General features: G+C 28.5%; 2 protein-coding genes and 2 non-coding genes across 4 annotated transcripts in view; 2 read left to right on the forward strand and 2 right to left on the reverse strand.

Annotated features, from left to right (window-relative positions):
• Positions 1-26,401, forward strand: part of LOC119667115 (cytosolic carboxypeptidase Nna1-like) — a 115,896-nt gene that overhangs the window by 62,463 nt on the left and 27,032 nt on the right. The window lies entirely within an intron of this gene.
• On the reverse strand, positions 243-24,643 carry LOC119673368. The gene is made up of 17 exons (XM_038084630.1): positions 24,608-24,643; positions 20,955-21,107; positions 17,843-18,825; positions 17,592-17,735; positions 17,386-17,506; positions 16,198-16,335; positions 13,105-13,385; positions 12,747-12,906; positions 12,414-12,572; positions 8,269-8,436; positions 5,202-5,293; positions 5,002-5,134; positions 4,463-4,810; positions 1,417-1,844; positions 1,114-1,329; positions 835-1,032; positions 243-773 (listed from the first exon to the last, which is right to left on the reverse strand). Exons 1-17 carry the CDS (start codon positions 24,641-24,643, stop codon positions 398-400), a joined length of 4,134 nt encoding a protein of 1,377 aa, XP_037940558.1. The 3' UTR covers positions 243-397.
• Trnay-gua lies at positions 1,907-2,004 on the reverse strand. The gene is made up of 2 exons: positions 1,968-2,004; positions 1,907-1,942 (listed from the first exon to the last, which is right to left on the reverse strand). It is a non-coding gene; the product is annotated as a tRNA-Tyr (tRNA).
• Positions 3,395-3,491, forward strand: Trnay-gua. Its single transcript has 2 exons — positions 3,395-3,431; positions 3,456-3,491. It is a non-coding gene; the product is annotated as a tRNA-Tyr (tRNA).

The raw sequence follows: 26,401 nt of genomic DNA on the forward strand, positions 1-26,401 counted from the left end.
ATATATACTTTGAAATTGTATTTGTACATATAAGTGAATAAAATTACATATTTTATGTTCAATATAAAACCAATTTTATATTCTCGTCAATGTTCGCCTGCAAAAGATTTTACGTGCAATTATTGTTGATAAAAGCAATTATCAATTTGATTAATATATGACTTTGAACCCGCATTCTGTATTACAACGTGTTTTATATTAAAAATTTTGTATTATTTATTGAGATTTTTCTATTTTAGTTTACAGAAAATTTTATACATATATGCATTCATCAAATTAATAAAATGTAACAGTTCCGTTTTATAACGTTCATAAGGCCTCCTTATGTGAAAATAAACACTTTTGGTTTAATTTATTATAATTACAACAACAAATTAGTTTATGGGAACTAGGTGTCTCAGGCTTTGGCTTGCTTTAACTTCCTTTTCACTTTGTGCACGAAATCGGTGGCTTCCACTGCAGCGTGCATTGGCCTCAGTTTTGATATGTGATTATGATGTAAAGTCGTTGCAGTGAGGGCAGGTTGTTGGTTAGTTTGTTTTGCGATAATACTGCTTGGTATTTTTCTTGGTTTTTTCGAAATCGGCTGAATTGCTGTAGCTACAATACCACCAGTCTTAAATTTATTAACTTGACTGCGAGTCTTATGGACATTGACAACGGAAACATTATTAGTTATTGGACGAGAGGGTGCTGGTACGTTACCACTTGACTTGTTCTTTGTTAGGCGCCGTATTATTTGCGTGGCACTACTAAATTTCGTTAAACCAGCTCTGAAAAATTAAATTAATCCAATAAAAAAATATATTTTTTGTGGAAATGCAAAAAAATAACCTCTTGCGTTTGGGCTTTGCTTTGTTGACGTCTGCTTTGGAAGAACTTTTCTGTGGCTTGCTACAGGAAGGAAGGTCTTTATCTGTATCTTTGGTTATTATCTGTACTATTCTTGGTGAAGTCAATTCATATGGCATATCGTCATTTCTTAGTTTTTGGATTGGATGCTGTATTTCCAAAAGTTTTCTTGAGCAGCCACTAGAAAAAGAAAATATTTAAAGTAAGCATACAAATACATATAAAATTCTTTAAAACTGTTTTAATAATTTTTAAACTTACTTCAGTATTGCATCTGCATCATATCGAATTGGTGGCTTTGCGATTACACTCGTTTTTTTGATGGGTGTTCTTGGTTTCAAGCCCCATTCTAAGGAATGTTTATTATCAACAATTTGCTGCGATGTGCCTGTCCAGACTTTCTTTTTCAATGACAATTTCAACTCTAATTCCTTATTTCGTTCTTGTTGTGCATACGTTTCAAATGGATTCTGTGTTCTATATTAAAATATTTATTAAGAAGTTACAGTTTATATTTTACTTATATAATTTTATAAAGAAGCTCTACGTTTGTTATGAACGCACCTAGATTTCAATAAGTGCTTTGCATTTTGATTAATACTATTAAATGAGTGTGTACGTCTGGCAGGCAAACCTATAAGTGGCAGTTCAGTAGGTCGGTTTTTATCAGGCGTGATATTCGGTGGTATTTTAGATTCATGAGCGCAATCTTCATTTGGTTTCTTTGTTGGTGACGTTATAATAAGTTCGGGCGGCATTTGCTTGGCATTGTCACCAAAAACTTGAAAATTGAAACGAAGGCGTGTGTCAATCTGCGCAGCCATTACTCTGCTTCTACGCGGCATTGTATTACTACTTGGTATATCTCTGTCGATGAAAAATTCTTCGTCTGTTAGTTGTAGATCCGTGCCAGGATCTGTCGTTGGCATATCAAGTGGTATACGTGCTTGTTCCTCTTTTTTACGATGTATTAGTTTGGTCCTTGTGCGCTTCTAATGAATTAAAAAATACTTATTAATTAAATATTTCTCAATTAAAAAATAAAAAAAAGAATTCCTTCGAGCCGGATTTGAACCAGCGACCTATGGATATCTATACTTGATGTTTTTTAAATTCTACAGTCCACCGCTCTACCAACTGAGCTATCGAAGGTGTTAAGTGCTGCGTGCCCAAGTTTACATAAGAGAATTGTTATAATTTTTTTTTTGTTTTTTTAATTAAAATTTTAGTTCATGAACATAATAGACAACGATTGATATTAAAGTTATATGAAGTCTTGCTACACTTTTTAAGGTTATAAAATATTTATATATTTCGAAAGTACGATAAGCTCAAAACTTAATCGTCTTCACGATTCAATTGAACCAAGTCCATGTGTCAGACTTTTAATGTGAAACCTGGTCTTCGTTTTTTTAACTTAAATGTTGTGAAATATCGTCAGAGGCTTCATCATAAAAAAGCCTCACATTATAGGTATATTTTTATATTTAAATATATTCTTTAAAAATTTTTTAAATTTTTATGTTTGTGTTATGGTAGAAAGCTGGAAATCAAACCGCTCAGATTGATTGCGCTGTTACTAAGTTTGTGACTAATATTGTATCCATAAAGACCTAGATACTCTCTACATAAAAAATGTAATTGGAAAATATACTTTTAAATATCTTGAGAGATGAACAATTCAAATGTATCCATTATCTATGGCTCTATTGAATAAAATTGAGAAGGTTTGAAGTCTTTACACTGAAATTACAAACTGAGAACGTAACATAAAAAAAATGTGCCAAATTACGCACTTTACACAGATTTTAATGGAACAGCTTTGTGTACAATCTGGTGAGAATGTCAGTACCGCGGAAATAAACAATACAAAAATTGAAATTCAAAGCAAAACAGCTGATTCACACAACACTCAAATTTTACTTGAAATAAACGGTGCGAGTAAAGTCTGTGTAAGATTTTTCAATTTCGACAGGGATGTTACGCTCTCTCAGATGTTCTCCTTATTCGAAAATTCGCTGGTAGAACGCACTTGTGTATACACAGTGTTACTCAAAGTTACTACGAGTAGCTCGTGGAACAGACCAATTTTTTATTTGATTTTAATTTTTTTTTATTAAATATATTTATTTTATTTTGAATCTTTTTTTTTAATATAATAATTTTTTGTATTTGTTTTTTTTAAATATAATAAATATTTTATAACATTCATATATTTTTATTTATGTATTTTTATTTATGTATTTTTATTTATATATTCTTATTTATATATTTTTATTTATATATTTTTATTTATATATTTTTATTTATATATTTTTATTTATATTTTATTAATTTTATTAATATATATATATAATTTTAAATTTATATTCATGTAGTTTATAACTTTCGCTTTGCCAGACCGTTTACTTTCCTAACATTTATAATTTTTATAAAATGGCTGTCATAGCTTAGACACACTATGGGGTTGTGTATTAGCTAAAATGTGTACTGATTGTAGCCAAAATATCCAAAAGTAGCATTGAACACAAACTCAGTACAGCCTTCGATAGCTCAGTTGGTAGAGCGGTGGACTGTAGAATTTAAAAAAATTAAGTATAGGTATCCATAGGTCGCTGGTTCAAATCCGGCTCGAAGGATAATTTTTTTTTTAATTTCTAAAAATTTTCAAGTAAAATAAAAAATTAATTTAGTTCTATATATTACAATAAATATAAAAAAAAATTATGTAAATAATTAATTATAGGAATAATTTTGTCAATATGAAAAATCAATAACGAATTAAAAATTCATTGCTAGAGAGTTAGATAGGTAGGCAAAGAGTAATTAATTTTATTAAGAGAACCTCTATTTCTTTAGGGCTGTTATAGATATATTCAACTAGATGTTACTGACTGAATTATTTATTTAAAATTGACTGACTGGCGCTTAAAATTATATCTCAGCCAATTAAACCAACAATGCTCAATTTTCTTAGGTATCTAATTATAGTGGCTATGGAGAAAGTTTTTTGACAACTATCAGAATAATATATTAACTGGTTTAGTTACAATTAGTTTTTTTTCTCTTTTTCTGATTCGATCGTATCTTTGCCTTTAGAAATAATAACTTTAATTAGATAATTAGATCAATAAATAGTGACCCACATAACCATTAACATAGTTGACTTATTTTGTAATTATAAATAATTCTTTATATGTTGGAAGAATTTTCTTTTTTAAATCAATAGAGAATTATTAGTTCCTGTCAGCTTTGTTGACCTTTTGTAGCGATTCTTAAATAATGTTAATAAAATTTTATGTTTGGAAAAGTTTATGCGCATCAAAAGTGCTTTAAAGAACTTTTTCCACCATTATTTTTTTTCAATTTTTTTTTCTCCTAGTGTTCTGTAATGTACACACGTGCAATAAGTGCAAATTCATGTCACAGGAAGTGCAGTGTTATACACCTTTATATTCTGCGTTTGTGTTGCAATTCAGAAATAGAGAAAAAAATTGTGATAGAGGATACTTTCTATAATCGTAGAAAATATAGTGGAATTTGGTTAAGAGTAGTTCATCTAACATATATGTATGATTTCTATGATTTCTATACAGTATAATGTGTTTACCTTCTTCGCTCTATAAATTACAATTTGACGTTTTGCTAACCATAGACGTAGTTTTCTTTTAACTACTTTGTGCTTTTTCTTAGCCCATATTTCTTTTACCGAAGGTCTTCCTTTTCCTTTTTTTTGATTTGTATTGGGCTTTTTACCAGGCACAACTTTCGTATTATCCTGTTTGTTCTCTTCAGTATTTTGTCCTGCACTTAAGCGCTTAACTTGAGTTTTCTTATGTCTCTTAATTTTATACTTCTTCTTACTCGGGTCCAATAATTGCAACTTCTTTTTCAAAATCGGTTGGAAGTATATACGATCGAGTACACGCATAATTAGACGCATACGTTTTAGTTTAAACTTAATTAAAATAAAGAAAAAAGTACAAAAATAAAAAAAAAAATTAAAATAAATATGTGATAAATTAAAAATATAGCAACAAAATTATTATTGTGATGATACTAATGATAGTTATAACTACAATTTGAAAAAGCAAACACAAGAAACGATGATAAAAACATTTTTTTTGCATAAAATAATATTTTACATACCCGTCGTACTTCTAGATTTTCTATAGGTGAGGTTGGCGGTGCTTTTATTGGCGCGCAACAAGGTCCTTCAAAATCAGACAAACACAATGAGTTTTTACCTTCATTATCTGAGCTTGAACTTGTGCCTTCATCGCTATATAAAAATAAGAAATTATATATAATGAAATTTATAAAATAAAAAAATGGTATATAACAAATACCTGGAGTAATCGGAAAGTGGTATATTTAAAGGTTCGTCGGCGCTTGAACCCTCTTGTAACAGTCTTTCAATAATTTTCAGTCGTAAGCGCTCCTGTTGGTGAAGTTTTGTTAAATTATTAATTTTTGCTAAGTATTTTTTAATTATTAATTATTTATTTTTAATGAAGTTGCAAAAAACAAAATAAAGCAACTAAGAAAGAAGATTATAAAAAAGTGAACTCACAATAATCTATGTTAATAAGACAAGGACAAGACCATAATGAAAATTTTTTTTATTGGAACTCATAACGAATTAATAATGCTGAGAAATTAGTATGAAAAGGAAAGCGTATAAAATATTTGTTAATAATTTTTTTTTATTAATTATAAATTAATTATTTTTAACTTTAGTTTAATTAAGATTGACGAGATAACCATTGCACAAGTCTTATAACATAACCAACCTGGGTTTATTTTGTGACCTATAAATATTTCTGATAAAACCTGAGAGTTGAAATGAGATTTGTTTATTTGTCATGAATCACCTGATAAGGCTCCTTACTTCAATATGCAAATTAAATGCAAAGACGTTGATGCTCTTTTGATGAGGACACATTCAAAAAAATATACTTATATACATTTGAATATATTGTTTTTTATTTTGGTAAAATTATTTAAAAGAATTTTTCAAAAACTGCTCTCACGTTGAATTCTTACGAAAATAATAATTTTCAAAAAAATAGGGATATAAGAATTATTATATACTTTCCTAAAAACCCCAATTTTTTTTTATAAAAAATTTTAAAAATCGTTTTAGTCTAATTTCAGAAAGAAAAACCTCACCTTAAGTTTAATAGATTTATAAGTCAAGACTTGAGATTATTGAAAGTTGCATTGTGAGAAAAGATATAAATAAACATTTATTTATATCTATTTTAATTCTGAGACAGTACGAGCATATTTTTTTTTGAGGTCCGCAATTAAGACCTTAACATGCTGTAATTTAAAAAAAATAAAATATTTCAATATTTTAAGTATAGTGTTTATTAATTAATATAAAGTATTTGTTCATAAAAAACTAAATCTTAAAATTAAATTTTTACTAAAAAAGCGATAGTGTACAAAAATGTGCTTCTTATCAATAAAATATATTTTAACTATATATTAAATACTATAACTTCGAAAAACTCACACATTAACATTATAAACATAATTAATAGTACAATTAGTAGTTTGAATAGTATATAACTGATTCGAAAGATAATTTAAATTTAAATAAAATTAATTAAAAAATACTTCCAATAATAATTTCAAATCAATATATCTTGCTTAAAGTTTTTAATTAAAATTATTAATAAATTTAAGTAAAATTCTTTTAATATTTAATTTAAATTTTTAGTGATAAAAATAATTTAATATGAAATAATAATTAAAAATAAAAATACCTTAAGTATTATTAATTAATTTAAATTTCTGTTTTTAATGTTAAATGTGTGAATTATTAGTAACTATTATTAGTAATGTCCTCAAACTAATTTGGCACGATCTGGGTACGGTTTCATATAATCGTTAAAAAGTAAATTTTTAAAATCTTTAATTAACTAAAGATTAAAAATGTAATCTCGATTTTTACTTTATGTATGTTTGAAATATTTTAGGCTACGGACTTCTCTTAACATCTCTTAACGTAATAAACTTGACTTACCTTAATAGCAGTAAAAAACTATAGGCAGTTGAATGAATTAAAAAATATAAAAATATTTAACATATAAAAAAAGAAATTTTAAGAAAGTAATTCATTGCATGATGTTTAGATCTCATTACCAAACCTTGTAATGCAGTGTAAAAGTGATATACAAAATTTATCAAAAACCAGTAAAAATATCTTTCTTAAAAAATTTATTGTATCCATAAATATATATAAAAAAAAAATTAATTAATAAATTTGAAAAAGTTTTTTAGAAAAAAACGCACTTTGTGTAAAAAATAAAAACTGGGGACAGCAGTATTACACAGTAAAGAAAGATGTCTATGAGCGCATCCATTTAGTACGGCTTTTAAGGTCGTTAGGATTAATTAGATATAAACTTCAATACAGAAGGACAGTGACACAACAACAAAATACATTGTAAAACCGATTTCAGCCAATATAAAGTATGACATTTTTTATTCGAAAACATTTGACTATATATGTGTTTGTCGGGACCCAATATTTGAATATCACGACGTAAGTGGGAGTTATCACTATCATATTAGGTCTGTTCCACGAGTTACTCGTAATAAAACTCAAGTAAAACACAAGTGAAGTACAAACTGAGTGCGTAACATAATAAAGTGCCAAATTTCGCTCTTTACACAGATTTCCATGGAACAGCTTTGTGTAAAGTTTGGTGAGAACACCAGTGTGGCGCAAATAAACAATACAAAAATTGAAATTCAAACCAAAACAGATGATTCACACTTCAATACAAAATAAAATGTACGAGTAAAGTCTGTGTAGCATTTTCAAATTTCGACAGGGATGTTACGCTCTCTTAGATGCTCTTATTTACTCGAAAATTTACTGGTGGAACTCACTTGTATATACACAGTGTTAATCAAAGTTACTATGAGTAGCTCGTGGAACAGACGTAAAATGTATGAGTAAAGTCTGTGTAGCATTTTCAAATTAAGACAGGGATGTTACTTTCTGAGATGCTCACATTTACTCGAAAACTTGTTGATGGAACGCTTGCTGTATACCCAGTGTTACTCAAAGTTACTACGAGTGGCTCGTGAAACAGACCTATTATTCCAATAGGGTAAAGTTGTTTTATTTTAAAATTTATAAAATAATTTTTAATGATTTTTTTTGTTACTGGTTTTTGATAAAATATAAATAAAAATAAAAATCTGAAATATTCTTAAACTAAACATAGATTAAACATAAATAAAATATGTTATATAAACACAAAATATTCAAGAACATTATTGACAAAACTGGACAAGACTATAAATTAGTGAACTTTGTTTCGTCTAAAAAAACTTTGGTAGACGAATTTTTTCTAATTTTTTTATAATTTTTAACTTTTCATCGATTATACATCCCTGTTCGGCCATTTTATTAATTTTAGCTAATTTTCTATCAAGTTTTTCCTTCTTGCGTATTTTTCTGACTTGTTTTAAATATTTTGTTTGTGTTTTTACTTTATTCGGATTTTCATCGTAATAATCTAGTAAAGTTTCACAAAAAGCGCGACCCATGTGTTCGTAATCCTGAAAATGAGAGAAGAAAAAAAATGTTAAAAAAATTAAATTATTGTTAAGATAATTTAGGAATTCTCTAGATGAAGCCAAAAGCGAATTTTACGAAATACATATATAAATATATATAGATAAATATAGCGCTCGAAATAAAAGTTAATACTCTTCAAACAAAAAAAAAATAACAAAACCGATTATTAAGATAGTTGAGAAATATAAAAAAATGGATTTCTAATTTTACATCGCAACTCAAAGAAGAAAACCATTCAACCACCAAGCAACGTCTATTCAGTAAATTAGACTAATTTCCTTTATTTGAGTAAAGTGCCAATCACGGATTTCGAATATCTATATTTCACTCACATACTCACGTGTATATATATGTATATACCTTTGTACTTATAGTACCCACTCAATGCTATTATTTTTCCCTCAAAATCTTTGCTTTTAAAGCTAAGCCATTTCAAACAATTTCCTTCAAGACGCATACTAAATCCATTATCTCATTGATTTGTCTGCTCGTTTTTGTTTTCCTGTGTTCCTGTTTGTCTTGAGTTTATGGTTTCTACTTTGGGCTTAGGTTGGGTTTGGGTATGAACTCATTCAGTTTTTTTTTTTTGGTTCTGCTTACTTTTATTTCAAGTAAATGCTTACTGAAGCATTTCTTACATATCTTACATTAGTTACGTTATACGTAGCGTACTTAACGTAAAATATCTGGCGAAATTAGCTTCGTTTGGTGTTGGTAGGTAGATAGCTAGGTAGGTAGGTAGGTAGGTAGGTAGGATGGATGTGCTAGGATGGGAGTGTACTTGTATGTTTGCTTGTGCGGTCAAACGTAAAAGCAGCTTAAGAGGCGTTTTAAGAACGTGTCTTGCATTTCAAAAGCACTTCAAAATCACACAAAAGTTACAACAAAAATGGTTTGAAATTTGTACAAATGTTTACACTTTTCGAATGCCCTCACAATATCAAAGAAAAATTGATGAAAATGGAATTAATTACGGGAATTTACAGTTTCGAACGTTTTTATGGTTTTCTGTTAAATGCTCTTCAAGCTTCATCCCCACGGAAGCAACAGAGTCAAGTTTCAGAACTGAAAATTTCGTGAGGAAAATTACTAAAGTGAACCATTTTCTAACACGTATTTTTGTTAATGTTTGCAGACAATTTGGTTTTAAGGTTTGTTCCGTTTTTTGTGGAAATAGGTATTGGAAAATCGTTTTTCATGTTGAGTATTTGGCTAAGTATGTTTTTAGATTTAATTAGTTTTCAATTCAAGACCATTGCTTTAAGCATATTATCAGGTAATTAGTAAAAAATATTTTTTAATTTGTTTTGCATTTTTACTTAAGTAATTAAATTTTTCATAAGAACCTAAAATGTTTTTTTAAAGAAAATTTGAGCGTATATTTAAGTTAAATGAATAAACAGTTGGTTAAAGTTACTACAAAGCATATAGATACTTAAAGGTAACGCATTCTGGCGCTCTTAGGTATATGAATATGGAAAATTACTCTATACTGTAAACCATTTAAAAGCTTAAACGATCAGTTTTTAAAGTTGAGGAAATAAGGTCTTTCTACAGTTATATGTATATATGGTTTATTTCGGTTAGCTCTCGCACGCCTACAAATAATTATTATCAATTTTAAATACAATAATTGAAATTAATAATATTTTAATAATTGGAGTACAGATAAGAGATTTAGCATATAGGAGTAATATACATAATAAATTTATAGATTTTAGAGATACAAATTCACAGATAAATAGATCCTCAGTTTCAAAACTGTCCGTAACAGCATAAAACATATTAAACCTTTCGATTGAATAACTAAATATTGTACGTTGTGAAGTTTTAAATATCAAACAAGAGTCATAGCTCCCGATTTAACATCTTCCTTGTTGGATCTTGTGTACTCTCATCTTGTTAAAATGGTAATGCAGGTTAAAATATCTCTTCACGTAATTTGATAAGAACCTCATTTCTATCTTTTTGAAGAGTGACGTAACTTTGTAGTTGGAAATATTAATTAAAACTTCTTAATTTTTAATTTTAAAAAAAAAATTTGCTGCCGACTTTATGTTCAGAGATATCTGGTTTATTTATACTGGCAGCTTTAAAATAAAAAGTGACTTTTGCTGGGAAATTGAACATATGTTTTAATGAAAAGTTGTTACATTAAGAAAATTATAGCTTGCCTTAAAATAGGTGATATATAGAATGGAAATATATATAGTTTCGTTGATCTATGTATATTACATTTTGTTATGATATATGGTATATGTTATATAGACCTTTATAAAGCGAAACGCATTCATAACAACTGAAATATCTTCAATATTATAATACAAATACTTGTTTTTCTGTATAAAAACATAATGTGGACGATCAGCGATGTGCTGAGATCTCTACACGATTTTGTTACTCTTAAATAGGAAAAACTAGTTAAAATACTTCGTAGATGTAACAGATATATTAGTTTTGTAGAGGGTTACTATGGAGTAAGGAACCATGCTAGGAAATTGTTAATTCACTTTAATGGATTCAATGAATCTTAACATTTGCATTGTCACTATACACCGTTTGCATAACATAGGCCCGAATAACATATTTGGGGCTTATTATCTAAAGGTCCTAACTCAGCTGCTAGACCTGTTTATAATACGTATATAAGGCCTCATTAAAGATTAAAAAATGATTTTAACGAGTTTTATATACAAGTTTTATATAACCCACTGTGGTTGATAGGTTCAAGTCAATCCCTACGATTACTGTAATTTCAAAACCTACTTAAAATATCACATGACAGTTGTACTATTCGTTTGAATATATATAAATCCTATACATATTTGGAAATATTAATGCAAAGGAAATGAAAAAAATTGATTTTATTATTATATCTTCTGAATATAGTAGTTAGTCTCACAGATCCATATTATTAATTTGTTAATAAGAATATCCGATTTTATTGTCAAAACTTCACTGATTTATTACAGAACTATCTAAGCAACCCAGTACAGTTAACTTTTTTTTCATATATGTATGTGTTTTATTTACTTATTTTACTATGTCAAATCTTAAGCTGAGCAATTTTCTTAATGAATTTTTAACGATAAGTTTTTACTATTTGTTTTCTTTCTACGATAAAATCATTCATTTAGTATCTTTTTTTACTTTCACTTTAATAAGATATGCTGTGCTTTCACATTAATGACCTCGTCATAAAATGTAGTTACGTTTTTTTTACAGACTTATACAATTTATAAGAATACTTAATCTTTCATTATGAAGAAGCAAAACTCATTATTTTCATTTTCCTATTACTGACAGTGCCATCAATATAAGAAACGACGCGAATCTTCATCGCATTTATTATATTCTCATTTTATTAGTTCTTCGTGTATATTTTATGGGCCATTTCAGTCATCCCTCAACATTAATGTGCCACCCTACATGGTTTCCTTTTTCCCTTTTAAGGAGACCACCGTTTTTATGTCAAAAATTTTATCAACTACGACATTCATATCAGCTGAAGTACGTCATTATTATTTTAGCTATGGTTCAGAGTATCTCAAAATTTACTACGAAAGCAGCTCATCAAATCATATAAACCATAAAATTTGTCCTATTTTTTTTTTGTAAATAATTTGTTGGTTTTACATTTGGGTTTAACTGATAGAAATTGTTTTTGTAACTTAACTCATAGAGTAAAACTATGAAAAGGGCAACTTTTTAGCCTTGAGGAGGATGATTTTTTTAAGTTCTAATATGACATTTGATATAATGTTTATTGTTGAACTTTTATTGTGTAGTAATTATGTATGAATAATTTTTATTAGAGTAGTTTAATGTTTGAATTTCAAAAATTTCGTTCATAAGGATAATATCTTATTAGGCTTTCCAAGATTTATTTCTAATCCATTAAATATTATTCTATATATGGTAATTTCATATATAAATATATTTAAAGTATTTTACTTACCCCTGTATTGAAATGTGTGCCTTTACGTGAACCCAACGAAGTTCCACCAAAGGATGCTTCAATGGTATAACTGTTTGTTATGCCTAACATCCAAACCACAATGCGTCCAGTGCCTTCTTTGCTGCGTTGCACTTTAAATTTACAGCATTCAAAGGAGAACTAAGTAAAATAAAATTGGGAAAATGTGAGGAATACTCATAGGAATGCTCTGCTCATTAAAATTTTTTAGCTGCTGCAAGTGAAATATTGTAGAAACTAACGAATCCATTCGAATCCATTTGAAAAGCGCAGAATTTCATAAAAGTGAATTCTTGCAAAGCTAACTCAACTCACCTTATCTGCCACATTTTTATGCATCATTAGCGGAAAAACTTGTTCCGTCAGCTTCTTTTCCGGATTACGTTTATTCTCACAGCCATAAACGAAAATATTGTGCCTGCGAGAATGAGCGTGCATATCACAGTACATAGCAACACCGCATTCATCAACCAGTCTAGAATAATTAGAAAAAATTATGAAGATAATTATACACTAAAAAAATTGTTTGAATAATATTTGTATAAAAATAAAGAAAATTAAAAATTAAAGAATAAAAAATAATAGAATAAAAAACATAGATAAAAAAAAAGAAAAAAAGCACCTTTTCGCGTTTCGTACCAATTTGTATTTGCGTACTGCATTTGCAACTGACCTTTTAATTAATGCTTTTGTATACCAAATGGATGGATAGTATTCTCTTATGACGGTGCGGTATTGTCGATTTAAGTCTTTGCCTGTAAGCGAATTACGTGTGTTACCAACAATAACACCATCAGGATTAAGCATTGGTATCAATTTGAATATGAATTTGTGACGTAAACGCTTGGCCACTATTGTTTCACCAGTTATGAAATCCATTAGTCCTTTCATCATCCATGATGATGGAGTTTCACTTGGATGTACACGTGCAGATACAACAATCGATTTTTTGCGCTGAATTCAAAAATATGATTGAAACATTTGTTTGTCAATAAAAAGTGAATGGGAAAATAAAATGGAACTGTTAGTAGTAATAAAATATAAGAAATTATATAAAGAAAGGATTCATATAATTTTATATTCTAAAAATTGAGCTTTAATTGAGTCGATTTTCAAATAAAATAAAAATTAAAAGAAGAGAGTCAGATCTATTAGAAGAACGAAGTCAATAATTTTTAGGAAAAGCATAAAAACTCCATATTTTTTACTCCATATATTCTCATTACTGTTCAATACTTTAATTCCAACGAATCACTATGGATAAAATATGTTTCCATCCTTTCGAAAAAAGTTTCCATCCTTTCGAAAAAAGTCAATCATTTTTTCGGAATTGGAAATAGTAGCTGAAAGCGAAACCTGTCGATGGGGAAGCAATTCGTATCGAAATTTATGATTTAGTCGTTATGGGTATGCATCCGGGCATTGTTTTTGATAGAGATACTTTTTATTCTTACTCCAAAGAGTATATTTGTTTTTGTAAATGGTAATGAAACAGTACAATAAGGCTGCAATCACCATTGTTAGCATGTTTCAATGGAAAGTGACTGCTTTATATATATATCGTATGTAGTTTAAAATACAATTGTCACTATTGTTTCTGCTGACCACATGATAGTCACCTTTGTTGGAACTTATTAACCCCTTGCAAATTCGTCTATTTAATAATAGATTCATGTTCACAAATATGAATCGCTCACAAATGTGAATCGATACGGAACGTCAACTGAATCATGTACGAATTCAACAGAACTTGCTCTTTCCTTTTATAAAAATGAAAACAAATTTGAATTTGTTGGGAATATAAATCCTATTTGTCACGGCTAGCATCGAACTGAAAAAACTCTTGAAAGAACTAACAGGTAAATTAAATATACCCTTTTTTTTTAAAAATGTAAAAGCTAGGGAGAAGAAGAAAAACAGAACTGTTTATGTTTTAATCTTGTCACTATGGCAGTCTACGAACTAATGAGCCTAGCGAGTATCGCAAATATACATTTTACACAAATGATATTATTTTTTAATCACAATCCGACAAAAACTTTTCTACGTGCTTGAGCCAAGGATATGGCGTATATTTGCTACTTAGATCTAATAGGGAGGTCTGCAACCACTAATATCAACCAACAACAATATTTGTCCAAAGATTGGTCTAAAAATCTTACACGGTTGCGGTTGGTGTCTGTAGTCGCCATTTTGCTAATGGCTTTCTTAAAGTTAATTGTCGTTGCCATATATCTGCTTAGACTACTTTTCTTTCCGAGCATTTGAAAGAGCCCACTATGTCAGAAAACACTGATAAAGCATTTACTCTGACACAGTTTCACTCGTGAACTCTACTTATAAAAACTCTAAATAGCTTGTATTTAGTTAAAGGAAAATTGTTGAAAATAAATAGGCAACCCCTAAAAAATTTTCTAGATGCACCCATTTACAATTGCTTAAACCCTCCCTGGTATAAAGATACATAAGTAAATTATTTTAATTTTAAAAAGGATTATTGTTCTTCCCATTTTCATTTTACCGTTTTTCTATTTCTTATAAAAAAAGTAATTAAGCAAAAAATTTTTACTTCTCTTTAAAACTAATTACATTACTAACATCCAAATGGAATAATTCTATTTCATTCTTAAAAATGACGTTTTCTTTAGATTTTATATTCTTTAGCTTCGGAAAATTTGTATAATTTTTATATCCTTAAAGTGTGTCATTTCTAATGAAGTTATTTCATGAATGAATGCTAACTTTTCTAATTTTCTTATTTGTTGGAAACTTTTTATTTTACATTCTTCGTCACAAACTTTTTTCCCGGGGCTGAACATTGAATTTTTTTAAAACTTTTTTATTGCTTTATACAGTACTTCGTAGAAAAAAAATTAACAAAATAAAATTTGATTTTTAAATTATTATTTAATTCTGAAATCTGATTTAACTTTTAATGTATTTTGCTACCGTACGCTGTCTAAAGGTTACTTAAGTTTATGCTTAAGATTAAAATATTTATTTTAACCTCAAGAAAAGTTAGTGGTTGTACGGTAATTTATAATTTCCTGGCTATTTAATTTGTGGGTTTCCTTACAAATCTGTAAACTTTGTAATTTATATCAAAGACACTAATTTGACTTTTATTAAAGTGAACAATACAGGTCCTTAATTTATTTAAAAATAAATAAAAAAAAGTACACCCATTTAGTGGGGACGAATGTAACTTGAATAAAATACAAAAAAAAATTAATCCTCTTAATATTAAAATTTACTAACCTATATATTTTCCTTTTTCCTTTAAATTAATCAGTATAGGGATTATATGGCACACACACAAATTTTATGTGGTTAGAATTTCTAAAAATCTTTTACCATTGCTTGGACGAACTGCAATATACATATATTTCTAAAGGATTTCCTACACAATCTCATTTCCTACTTCCACATTAGTCAACATTTACTTTTCATGGAATATTATCCATAAAAACTGGCAGCAATTGCCCGACAATGACTAAAACAAGCAAAACTGCTAAGAGCAAATTGTGCATTTGGCTCATTTAAAATTAATTAAAACCTTAGAGGCAAATTGGTTATTATTTGTGCAGCGAGACGATATTGTGTATGGGGTGTATGAAAAGTATGTCCTCCGAAAAACTAGCCAAGTAAAAATTGAAATTGATTGTGTTAACAATTAGTAAAGTTTGGAACGGATATTGTTTTTGCTTTTATCTACTGGGACAAATGGGAATTGTTATGCGAATGGGTTATCATTTTTTTCACTTACTCTTAATGAGTGCTCATCCGGTGATGGTGCAGTCACTGTTAAATAATATACATTATTACCAGCTAATGAGCGGCATAAAAGTCTTAATTTGCAGAATTTCGATTTAATTGGATCCTTTTGTATATTCATCAGGTAATCCTATATGAGGAGAAAATAAATAATATTTAACACTTGAGATATAAAAGATAATTGTTATTGAAAAAAGAAAATAAATGATTAAATTTATGATATAAAAAAGTATTTTGTTATTCAAAATTTTATACGAAAAATATATACAAGATATAAAAGTCTTATACTTTTTGTTAAAAGATTTCTAAAAATAAATATTTCTATAATTTTTATCCAAATGTCATATATGGAAATATGAAAAATCTGGTTTTGAAACAAAAAAGTTCCAATAGTAGTGAATTGAAACAACAATATTTTTATATTTAACCAATTCAGTTTTTTTGTTTTATAGTGGTCTTTAGAAATAACTTTTGACTTAGAAGTTAATGCATATTATTTCTCGAGTGCTTTTATAGACATCACTACTTCGATATTTAGGCGTCTGCAGTCCATAATATTATATACCAACTAATCAGTAGAGGCATTATCGATGGATGCGGTGGGGATACAAAAATAAAGGCGAAACAGATAAGTCAAAAAATAGTTTTCAGTTAAGTCTGCTTATTACCAATTGCACTAAAATTATAAACCTTATTTGATATTTTTTTATTGTATGTAAACAGTAGACTAATAAGTTGCGTTAGTTTATCATTTTATAATAACCAGTAGATCTGTTGTGACCATTAGCATTCACTTTTGACCACTCAATCGGCAGAGTGGCAGTCCGAGGGATTTTAATAAGGTTCTCGACAGTAAAGAGGAGACACCATAGTAATTTAGTTCAAGTAGCTGAGAGTTCTAAAACCGACTTTGTAACTAATTGACCAATAACAGTTATTTCTAACGATCATTAATAATGGCTAAACTCAAAACAGCTGTAAGATCAGCCAAAAAAAGTGTATTAATTAAATATAAAAAATTTGTTGTTGTCGTTTATTAATATTTGAACTTTTTGATTTAATATAAATAGAAAATATATCATTTTGTTATTTTCGGCGATCTATGTTGAGTCTGTTGCAGACTCCTTAATTTACTCTAATTTTACTCTATATAATAAAAAATGATATAGAAGTGTCATACCTGTAAATCGCTATATGTATAAGGATAACAATGAGCAAAATAAACCGTATCATTGTCATATTGAAATTCTATATTAAAAGTCAAAGTAAACGAAGCATTCTCCTCCTCTTCACCAGAACTACTGTAAATATAATAATAAAATATATTTTTTGTTTTAGTCTAAGTTCTCATGTATTTTAGATCAAATAAAATTTTTTTGTGCTTACTCTTCGTTGTGATAGTAGCTTATATTCTCGCCACAACGTCGCCAACCTATTTTTGATTGCTTGGCATCGATTGTAGAATACATGACCGGACGCATACCATCATTAAATAAACTGTCCGATTTGACTAAATTAACAATAGAAAATCTAGAACAAATAAACAAAATTACAATAAATTAACAAAATTTTTATAAAAAAAAATGATATATGGTAAATAAAATTTGAATATTCCTCTATGTACTGGCTATACATACCTATAATTTCGATTTTTTCTAGTCTTTTTTACTCTAAAATAAAACCATTGCTTGGATCGACTTGTGTACAAGTCTGAACGTAAATACAATTCATAGTAACTTGGAGTTATTTGCACAGCCTTTGCCAGGTTACCAGATTCGAAGCGGGATTCGAATTCCAGTCCATCGTAATCAATAGGATTATAGGGATGGCAGTTGGTTAAAATTTTAGAACCGCCGACAGATGAACGACTGAACTGTGGTAAATTTAAAGAATCATCATCAGCATTTTGTTCATTATCATTATTAATTTGTGTTTCATTGCTATTATTTTGTTTGGACTGAGTTTGTGCATTTTCTTTATTTTGTGCATTTTCTTTACATTTAATATTCCCTTTCACTTCTAATTCTACATTCTTGTTTCTTAATTCTTGAATATTATCAAGCAATTTCATTTTTAAATCATTTTGTTTGAGATCGTGCTCTTCACCCTCTTCACTGTTCACACTATATTCATTAATAATACTTGCAACTTTTATAATTATATTTTCCTTCATATCATTTTTATTTGGAACAAATGTTGGCGCTAAAACTTCTCCACCATTTGCTGCTTCCTCATTCACAGTAACTTCTTGAGTTCTTTTTCGGTGCCTTACAGGAATTGGTGTGGATGGTTTATATTCTGGTGTTTTATTAGCCCATATATCTTCAATTTCGTCCTCAACAATTTTTGGTATTTCCTTATGTTCTTTCTTCTTTTTTAAACTCTTTTGTTTACGCATATTCATCGCAGAGGTATCACTATCCACGTCACATTCATCCCCATCGCTATCATCATCATCATCATCGTCTTCATTCGAATTGCTTGACGACATCGACTCCAAAATCTTGGTAATACTCTTTTCTATTTTCAAGTCGGTTTGTTTTTCAGCTTCTGAATCAACTGATTCAATATCTGAATCAGTATCGCTTGAGTCGTCAGCTGGTTTCTTTTTTAAATTATCCTAAATTATAGTATAAATTTTTATAGTTATTTATAACAAGAATTTAAACAATTAAGTTCTTGATTAGTGGTATTAATTACTTTCAATATCTACAGCATTTATCATATTATTAAATAATTTAGTTTTTTATAATCATTACAAAAACAGATCAGATGCATTAGTTACAAGGTTAATATTAAATGACATAATAATTTAACATAATTTCTGAGCATTTCAAATTAAAAATATTAGTTACTTCACATCTCTGCCAGATTTTTAATATTATTAAAGGACTGAACTAAAAATTAACACCCAATATAGGTAGCATTAAATAGTTAATTTTTCCAAAATTTTTAATCATTCAGATTAGAAGTATTAGTTGAAGTCTTAAAAATAATAAGCTTTTTACATATTTTATTAGTATTTTTTTTTTTTTTTAAGAATTATTGAAACTATTAAATTAAATTATTTTATTATTGTAGTAAAACATACTTTTTGTTTATATTTGTATATTTAACAAGTATATGCAATTGCTCAGTTACGTAGAGGTCCAACATGACCGTGGACTCCCATTCGTATCTGATGATTATTTTTAAGGCGTCAAACTGAGCAGATAAGTATATATTGGTTTTATCAGTAAATTACGGAAAAGTTTGGTATCTGCGTAGAAAAAAGTGATATAAGCAAAAGTAAAGTTAACAGCATTAACTTTAAAGCATGGTGCAGACTATCATTTTTGAATGTCATTCAAGTTGCACTCTCTTTTGCTCAAATTTATTCTAGTCACCAAACTTGAACATGCTTACATACAAGAGATTTCATTCAAGCAAAATTTTTGAAGAATAAGGGTGTTTACGCATGCTGTAGGTGTGTTTCGTACGCTGTAAATGTGTTAGTGCAACCAAGTGAAAATATGCTCTTGAATGACAAATGAAAGTTTTTGAGTGACAGACTATCATTCACAACATGTTAACGAGAAGCCGAATGGTGTGCTCAGGCCCTAGCCTGACTAACCTCACTATTTAGTAGTTCTTCGTTATTTAGCACACAATATTGTTAATAATTCTTAAGATTGTTGTAAGGAAATATTTATTCCTAACATACACATAATGTTATATACTCTAAACAATTTGTGTTATATCTTTCATTGGACTTTCTCCACTGGGAGTTTCTAGATTCGCGACTGATTACATATATATAAGTATATTGTATATAAGTATATTGAAATATGTAAGTTGTTATTACCATATAAAATTTAATAATTTTAACATAACTACCAACATAAAGCATTTTATTAATTTTTAATTATTTTATCTTATATTCACATCTTCTGATACATTATTATCGAATAAATTATTTGTTTATTAACTGTTAATTACCCGCTTGTTTATTTTTAATTAATATTATCTTTTCATTGTACAATTAAAGCATCTAAATTAAATTTTTATAAAATAGCAATTATGGTCGACAACTTTGAAATATATTATTATAAGCAACTTCATATCAAAATGAATTCCAAACTTTATTAAAAGTTGCTGTTTTTTATTAAATTTGTTTCTTCAAACTTAAAGGATGCTTTGCTATTAAAAAATATTTTGTATTTTTTCATATCATTATTCAATTGCAAGTATTATTGTATAAAAACAGAATAAATCAGAAAAAAATGTAAATCCTTTGATGTTTCCCTATTTTTATTTTTATTTTTATTTTTATTAGTTCTGTTAAATGGAAAAATCTTTTTTAAATATTTTTTATTTCAACTGCTTTAGAATCTTAGCTTTGAAAATATACAAAGCAATTTTTTTTACTTCAGTAATTTTGTTGATTATCCTGACGTACAGCATAATTATGTTAATTAAAGGATTCTTCAAGGACTATAACCAAAATTTACAATAAATAAGCGCTTTATTTAGTTTTGATTAAGCATAAATAAGTTTATAAATTTTGTTAAATTTATATATGTATTTAAATATATATTATAAGTTATTTTTATATAATTTTAGTTTCAATGCACTTCTAATAGTTAGTTAGTTAGTCAATTTTAATTAAAAGTAGCAAGAAAAATATAGATTAGAAACACAATTAATATTCTTAAAGTGAAAAATATATTTAAATTTTAGTTCGTAATAAATGTGATAAATGAGACTTACATAGTTGACGGCGCTAATAGGATTATAATTAAATACCACAGTGCCATTTTCTTCACCTACAGGACGTGGTTTTATTTCATTACCCGTTGGAGCATTTAGTGGTTCCGGTAAGATAGGCACATAAGGTATATGTATAATTCGTTCTTCTATGACCTGTAATTAAAATAAATAAATTTTATATTAATGAAATTTATTTAAAAATAATTGGTAATTGTTAATGTACTTAAGTGATATTTGATGAAAAGCGATAACTATGAGATAAACTGGTAGAGTTTTTAAATTTATAGTTATATATGATAACCATATGTTAGGACTGAAGTGCTAATTTACCTCTCCACTATTGCAAGATGTTTTGATAGAAGTAGACTCTTAGTCAGAATATTAGTCTTAGCTCTTAGTTTAAGTTTATCAGTCACACAATTGAGAGATAGTTCATAAGTCGGAAAAGTGATTTAAGCAAGGTCACTGAAATATTTTTGTGGCCTTTCAAGTCACACCCTCCGACGCCTGGCTGTATTTTAGTCGCTTCGTGCGACAGGCATGTAGGGAATGTTAATGCTATTAATGGGGGATAATTTAATGTCACTCAAACCAATTCTGATTATGTGTGTCAGTCATGTCACTTCAGTCCCTTCAAAACGAGAATTCTTTCAAAGTATTCAGTTCACATTAGTGCAGACGAATTTCTATTCTTAGAAAAGTCATCATTATTGCCAATTTGTAATTTTATTTTATGTTCTACTTTTGAGTAATTAGGGTATAGATAGTAATATAGAATAATATAGAATATGATTTAAATTGCGATATAGAGGCAAGTTCAGCTTTCTACCGTTATTATTTGTTAAAGCACAAATCAAAAGAAATTACTTGGATTTACTTAAGATAATTTTAAATTCTTCTGACTGCCTACTTAGAAACTTCTTCTTTTTAATCTTTTACTAGCCTAATGGTGTCGTCATCAGTATTCAGCACTCGTAGGCTATTAAAAATAAAGTGCCTCCATTTATAGGAAAGACCACCAAAAAATAAACTGATCTGTTTGTTGTTAGAGTAGTCCTTGGCATGACACTGTCTGATTTTATAAAGGTTATGTCAAAGAGGGTGTAAGTAAATATAATTATTATTTGTTAGAGTTGAGGTTTTAAGGCTACTATTTGCTGCTTTTAATATGAAAAAGTCATTCCTTGAGAAATATTGAAAGAAAATTTTTTTTTCACAAGATGTAGTAAATAAAAAAGTTGTTTATATATATAAGTATAATAAAGATATGATTTGTAAGCAAATTTTTAATATCAGCAAATCTAAAACTTTTATATAAGTTAAATAAAAACGACAGCTGCAGTAAATTAAATTTATTCCCTTCATAAAATAATAAAAAAATTATAAATGTATCAAACTGCAAATGACATTTTCATGAAGACTTTTATTTTATATATATTATTATATATTATTTATTACTCCATTTTTAAAGGTAAAGTTAAAAAGTAATTGACATGCTTTAAGTGAGAGATGCGAAATATTTGCTATCTTTAAATTGCTAAAAAGCATAAATTAATTAAATGTAATTAGGCGCATTTATATAATTTATGTGCATGCGACATTTATAATTTGTATTATTTATACTTCTGAGCTGACGGTAATGGGTGTGTCAGTCAGTCAACGCTTACCAACTTTAATTGGTATAAGAGATACAATGACCTTAGTCAAAAGTTCTATTCATTTGCTGAGCTAGCTGTGTGTTTTGTATGAGCGTTCAACTACGACCTGACTTTCAAGGCATTTACGACATTCTAGGGGCTGCAGAAGAATGACTTGTGCTGAAGTCATAAACGGCTATTGTTCAACTTTGCATTGTCGTTGTCGCAGTAGCAGGGAATGAAAAGGTCGAACATGACTGTCAAGTGGAGAGACGTGCTTACAACTTTGCAAAGGCAAGTAAATACAAAACGTAGATATTTGCATGGAAGAAAACTCAACGCAATGATGAAGGAAAATTTTCTACTTGTAATGGCACAAATACAAATATCGTCAAGTAAAAGTTAAATTAATAAAACAGAGGAAAGAGTGTGTGACTAATGATTTGTAGTTTGTTGACAGTTTGAAAATGCAATAATTTATTTCATATTCCGTTAAAAATCAAAAGAAACGTAATGGTAGTCCTAGAATTCATATTTTAAAAGAGTACAAAAATACAGGAGGTGAAGATATACGAGTAATTGGTTTATAATAATAATTTATGGCAAAAGTAATGGCAGTTTTAGAATTCTAACCGTAGAAGAATATTAAAATTTTTAGAAATAATTGGTTTACTAGAATTATTCAAATGAAAAATCAAAAGTAAATTATATAGAAATTGTAGAAATTTATAATTGGACCGTAATAATAATTTAAGTTAGAAATCTGAGGCAGTAATAGGTAGTAATAGAACTCATATATCATTGAGTAGAGGAATGAAGAAATTTTTAAAATAATTGATATATAATAATGCCCATAATGGAAATAATTTGTTTATTCTAATAATTTACATATACCTTCTGCTTAGAAAGTACTCGGATTTTGTAAATAAAACACACAAATTTAAATTTTATTCTAAATTTATTTTATCTCCTTCAAAATATGCTTCTTCTGAAGCGATACACATATGCCAACCCTTAACCCCATCTTTCATACACTTTTCGTAGGCCTGCGAAGGTATGGCTTTTAGTTTTTTCAGCGAATTCTCTTTTACTGAATCGGTAAAACTCAAAAACGTCGACTCAAAACGCTTACGACGAAGGGGCAATTTGAGTTGCGGGAACAGGAAAAAGTCGCACGGATCCAGATCTGGCGAATATGGTGCCTTAGCGATGACAGTGGTGCTGTGTTTGGTCAAAAAATCGCGTACGACAAGAATTTTCTATAGTAAAAATCGCTAAATGCACTTGAGGTAGTCTCACATTAACAGCTGCTGTAAACAAACTAATTGACAGATGGCGCTCCATATGTCAAGAAAGGGTGTACCAACAGAACAAAAAAAAAAATTTTTTAAAAAGGGCTTTCACTTACGGTGTAGTTAACAAACAATAAAATCCGGATACTTTTTGAGCAGAAGGTATGTTACGTGTGTCGTTTTTATACATTTTTTCTTTATTATTTTTATTGTTAGGGGATGTGGCACTGCGACCGTCTGGTCAATAGTGCTCTCTTCTGGGTTTAAAGTAGGTCTCTAAGCCCTGTTGCGTCAGTAAAAAATAGTATATAACCTACTTTACAGAGTTTTATTGTCTCTTCCGTAAGGATATACATTCCCAGGAGTCTATTCCGTATGTGCATTAGCGTAGGGCATTGTAACAGCACATGTGTGGCCGACTCCTCATTCTCTTCACAGATTCTACAGTTTGCATCCGTAAATATACCCAGTCTTGTAAGGTGGATTCCTGTGATGATTGTAAGTTTTTATTTTGAAAGGTTCCTACAAGGCTGATATCTCTAATTGTTTTAGGTACCAATAAGTGATTTGGATTGTTTTAATCCTGGTATATTATTCCAGTATTTTTTCTTTATTTTTACTTTACTAAATTATTCTCTGAAACTACCAAAAAGTTTAAAATTTCCTTTTTTTTACTAGTCATTGTTTAAATTTACACCAACTTCATTGAAATATAAATAAATACAGCATAACCAACAAAATCTTGTTTCTCCACAACCATGTTGGACATGTCAGGTACTTGTATTGGATATGCAGTGCGTATGAGTAACATTAATTTTTAAAATTTATGCTACAATTTTAAAAGTTTTAAAATTAAATTTCAAATGAGCTAGAAAAATGAACTTTTTTTACTGAAAATATTCTAAACTTAATGTTGTGGATATGCATTAATGTCATGGCACTCGTTTGTGTTCATTAAAATGAAAATTATTATGTGAAATATAATGCGGTATGTACTTGCTCATGAATAAATTATTGGAATTCTGTGAGGAAGATAAGGTCACACTTCAGCAGGACTGTGAATATATTATTCAAGAGCATAGCTTTACGAAACACGTTGCAGTTTAAGTTTATGTAAAATTGAACAGCTCAATGAAATTCTAAATGAATATTAAAATGTTTGGAAATATGAATAATGTTTGGAAATGAAAACTAAAATGAAATTTAAAAATTTGTGTTAATATTGTATAAAATATATTTTATTTTAAATTCATTTAATTAATACATTAACTTTGCTATTATAATAGATTCGTTTGAGGCATTTATACTTTAAAAGTGTTTGAGCCATTTTTAAATAATTAAAAATTATATACAGAAATAATTGTTATAAGAGATAATTAGTAATAAGAGATAATAAGTTTGTGTTTGTTTTAAGAATAGTATGACATGTACTCTAGAGCTGAATTAAGAGTTGTGTTGTGTGAAAAAAAAGTCACAATTAAATGCAAGATTGGTTCAGCTGTCTAGTACTAGAGTCTGTATTTCAATGACAGAGTTTAATGTTTGACATTTTCACACTATAAAGTATATATGCACAATTCATAAATATAAATAAATAATATAGAAAACATGTTAAATAAAAGTTTTAGAATATTATTAGGGTGGCTATTCAGAATTTCGGCCTAAGTCGATTTTTCACTTGTGTTGGCGCTCAGATCTCCAATCTGACAATTGGGCGATTGAAGCTCTGGACGCCAACACAAATGAAAAATCGATCCAATCTGACAATGATGTTGTTAAGTCTTTTCCGAGTTAATGCATTTGGGCACTTTCACTCTTTGATAGCTGGGGGGTTTCTGCAAAGTCCCACCCTGCTCACTGATTAATTTGTGTATTTCTTATAAGCTTCGTGATTATTCAATGACTAATCTAAGATCTGCGTACCGCCCTGTGCGGTCAGTGATTACTCTGATTAGATTAGATAGTGCTAAGTAGGGTAGCCTGTCGGTTACGTTTGCGATTACTTCTCGTTACTTATCATCATAATTTGTAACACATTTAATTTTTCATAACAAGCATATGCATATATTCAATGTACATAATATATGTACCACATTAATTTAATTATTTATATATATATCAACTATATGTTAATATGCATTAAAAATGATGAATGTTTATTAAGTATTCACTTTTACGATTATTCGTTACTTATCATCATCACTTGTGACACAAAAAAAATCTGTGTAAAAACACATAAAACTTCCAGCAATTGTTGTAACAATATCATCAACGTATCAGTTGTGTCAAATCAATTTTTATAGCAATGATTACTGTAGATTGTGCACGTAACATTTATAGAGTTATTTGTGGCAAACAGCATGTGTACCCGACAACGCCCCCAAGGCAATATACGCCCCTTAATGTATATCACATGTTACAGTAATAAAAGATACCAAAGGGCGCCACTTACATAAATATGCGTACATTAAAAATTATCTCATCAATAAATGCTGACATGGGAATTTATCACATCCGA

This window comes from Teleopsis dalmanni, chromosome 1 (assembly GCF_002237135.1).
Source record: "Teleopsis dalmanni isolate 2A chromosome 1, ASM223713v2, whole genome shotgun sequence".
In the NCBI taxonomy this organism is placed as follows: domain Eukaryota; kingdom Metazoa; phylum Arthropoda; class Insecta; order Diptera; family Diopsidae; genus Teleopsis; species Teleopsis dalmanni.